The sequence below is a fragment of the Vombatus ursinus genome, unplaced genomic scaffold (genome assembly GCF_900497805.2).
Source record: "Vombatus ursinus unplaced genomic scaffold, bare-nosed wombat genome assembly UNPS02014810.1, whole genome shotgun sequence".
In the NCBI taxonomy this organism is placed as follows: Eukaryota; Metazoa; Chordata; class Mammalia; order Diprotodontia; family Vombatidae; genus Vombatus; species Vombatus ursinus.
The window spans coordinates 50,409,724-50,412,926 of NW_020954588.1; the positions used below are offsets into that span (position 1 = coordinate 50,409,724).

At 44.2% G+C, this 3,203-nt stretch overlaps 1 protein-coding gene across 1 annotated transcript in view; it reads left to right on the forward strand.

Moving 5' to 3' along the window:
• Positions 1 to 3,203, forward strand: part of MROH2A (maestro heat like repeat family member 2A) — a 53,899-nt gene that overhangs the window by 37,550 nt on the left and 13,146 nt on the right. The window contains exons 26-28 of the mRNA XM_027875797.1: positions 653 to 776; positions 2,446 to 2,448; positions 2,829 to 2,944. Of these exons, the coding sequence (XP_027731598.1) occupies positions 653 to 776; positions 2,446 to 2,448; positions 2,829 to 2,944 (243 nt within the window). The remainder of the gene's footprint in view (positions 1 to 652; positions 777 to 2,445; positions 2,449 to 2,828; positions 2,945 to 3,203) is intronic.

Sequence of the window (3,203 nt, forward strand, 5' to 3'; positions counted from 1 at the left end):
GAAACACTGGCTGTAAAAATTGTTTCCCAGCTTTCTGCTTCCCTTTTAATCTTGGTTGCATTGGCTTTGTTTGTGCAAAACCTTTTCAATTCAATGCAATCAAAATCACCCATTTTGCATTTCTTAATGTTCTCTGTCTCTTGTTTGGTCATAAATTCTTCCCTTCTCCATAGATCTATTCTAGCTCAACTATTCCTTGCTCTCCAAGTTTGCTTATAGTATCAGCCTTTATGTCTAAATCATGTAACAATGAATGCATCTCAATGGTGTATGCCACACTCCACATCCCCAGTCCTCATCTTCCTACTGAGAGGAAGAAGAAATGTTTCCTAATTAATTTTCCAGAACCAAACTGAATCATTTATGAGTTGACATTTGAGCCTGTGAGTGTAATGAAAGTGAGAGGGTATGAAAGAGAGAGAGAGAAAGAGAGAGACAGACAGACAGACAGACAGAGAGACAAAGAGAGATAGAGAAAGAGAGAGACAGAGAGAGAGACAGAGGCAGAGACAGAGACAGAGAGAGAGATAAAGAGAGACAGAGACAGAGACAGAGAGACAGAGACAGACAGAGAGACAGAGATAGAGACAGATAGAGACAGAGACACACACACAGATTCTAATCAGCCATTTGCCCTTGCTTAAAAAAACAGATACCTTTGAAATCTGGCCAGTTTGGCACTCTGATCGGACTCCTGGCTCCACATACCTGTGACTCCCAAGTGAGGATACGTCAGTCCACCATTGATGTCATCTGCTGCCTTTTAGACCTCCAGGGTAAGAAGACAAGAAATCAGCTGGCTTCTACTCTGCTCAGGTTGGGGAGGGTGGTGAGTGGAAATTCAAAAGATTGTTGGATGTTGGCCCTACCCTTAGGGAACTTACACTCTTACTGAGGAGTGAAAGCAAAGATACATATACATATACATATACATATATATATATATATATATATATATATATGAGTTCCAAAATCTCTCCATCCTTCCCTTCCTCTTGAGAACGCAAGCAATTTGATACAGTTTATACATGTGCAATCATGCAAAATATATTTCTTTATTAGTCATGTTGTGAAATAAAACAGAGCAAAAACACTAAAAAAAAAGTGAAAAATAGTATGCTTGCATCTGCATTCAGACTCCATGAGTTCTTTCTTTGGATGTGGATAGCACTTTTCATCACGAGACTTTTGGAATTGTCTTAGATGATCGTATTGCTGAGAATAGCTAAGTCATTCACAGTCGGTCATTGTACAATACTGCTGTTACCATGTATACTATTCTCCTGGTTGTAATCTTTTCACTTTGCATCAGTTCATATACGTCTTCCAAGTTTTTCTGAAACCATCCTGCTCATCATTTCTTACAGCACAGTAGTATTCCATCACAATCATGTACCACAATTTGTTCAACCATTCCCCAATTGCTGGGCATCCCCTTAATGTCCAGTTCTTTGCTACCACTAAAAGACCTGATATAAAGATTTTTGTACATATAGGTCCCTTTCTTTTTTTTTTTTAATTTCTTTGGGATACAGACCTAGAAGTGGCATTGCTGGGTCTAAGGGTATGCACAGTCTTATAGCCCTTTGCGCAAAGCTCCAAATTGTTCTCCAGAATGGTGTGATCAGTTCGCAACTCCACCAACAATCCATTGGCGTCTCAATTTCCCCACATTCTCTCTATCATGTCATTTTCCTTTTTTGTCATATTAGCCAATCTGATAGGTGTGAAGTGGTACATTAGAGCTGATTTAATTTGCATTTCTCTAATCAATTTAGAGCATTTTTTGTATGACTATAGATAGCTTTGAATTCTTCTTCTGAAAACTGCCTGTTCTTATCCTTTGACTCTTTACCAATTGGGGAATGACTTGTGTTCTTATAAATTTGACTCAGTTCTCTATGTATTTGAGAGATGAGGCCTTTATCAGAGACACTGGCTGTAAAAATTTCCTCCAGTTTCCTGCTTTCCTCTTAACCTTGGCTGCACTGGTTTTGTTTGTGCAAACCCTTTCTAGTTTAATGTAATTAAAATGACCTGTTTTATGTCTCGTAATGCTCTCTATGTCTTGTTTGGTCATATGTTCTTCCTATATAGATCTGACAGGTAAAATAGTCCATGCTCCCCTCATTCACTTCTGATATGACCCTTTATGTCTAAATCATGTCCCCGTTTTGACCTTCTCTTGGTGGATGGTGTGTGTGAGATGTTGGTCAATACCTAGTTTCTGCCAAACTGCTTCTAGTGGAATTTACAAAGACAATACAAGATCCTGGAGTTCAGAGGTGGGAATTCTCACCATGGGCAGCAGTAGTTGGGCCAGGCTGTTGGGAAGGGGAGAATTAACTTCTCTACGTGCCTTCAAACTCTCCTCTTTCTGCTGTTTATTTTGCCAGTTATTGTCTCAATCTGAGTCAGTCAGTCAAACATTTATTAAGCACCTAGTATGTGCCTGGCACTGGGCTAGGCCCTGGGGTAGAAAGAAGAAAATATGAATTCGTCTCTGACCTCCATGAGCTTAGATTGCACCTGGGAGGTGGGGGATCCAGCAGGTAAGTAAGAACTGACAGTTTGAGGAGGGAGGAGAGCCCACGGGCCACTCAGGGGAGCAGGAGTGTGAGGCAAGTCTCTCATAGGGCCTGGGATTCCTGGAGGGGGAGGGGGGCCGGGAAGTCCCCAAACCTGGATGCTGCTGGGCCGAGCCCTGGGAAGCGGCTGGGGGTGATGCGAAGACGTCCTGGATGCAGTTCTCTGCCCTGGACTGGTTTGCAATGTGGGGGAGCAGACGTGGTCTTGTGGAGTGTCTTCATGGTCCTTTCGAATCGCAGCCCGGCCCTGGTCCATCCGGGACACGGTGATGGAGAAGCTGCTGCTGGACGTCAAAGATGACCTGAAGACGACCGACATGGAGAAGATTTACTCCCTGTCCTCCAAAATCGCCAAGGTGACTAAGGCTGGCGGCGTGTGCTCGGTGCAGCGTCTGTCCCCGGCGGGGAACCGGTGCTGGACCTCTCAGCCTGGTTCTGAGTGCGTGGTGCTCCCTGTGCGCTGGCTGGCAGTGGCAGTGTGGGGCTCCTCGGTCCTCCCAAGGGTGCTGCTGGCACTACCACCACCACCACCACTGCTGCCACTGCTACTACTGCCACCACCGCTGGCACTAATACCACCATTGCCACTATTGCCACCAGCCACGACTGCTACTA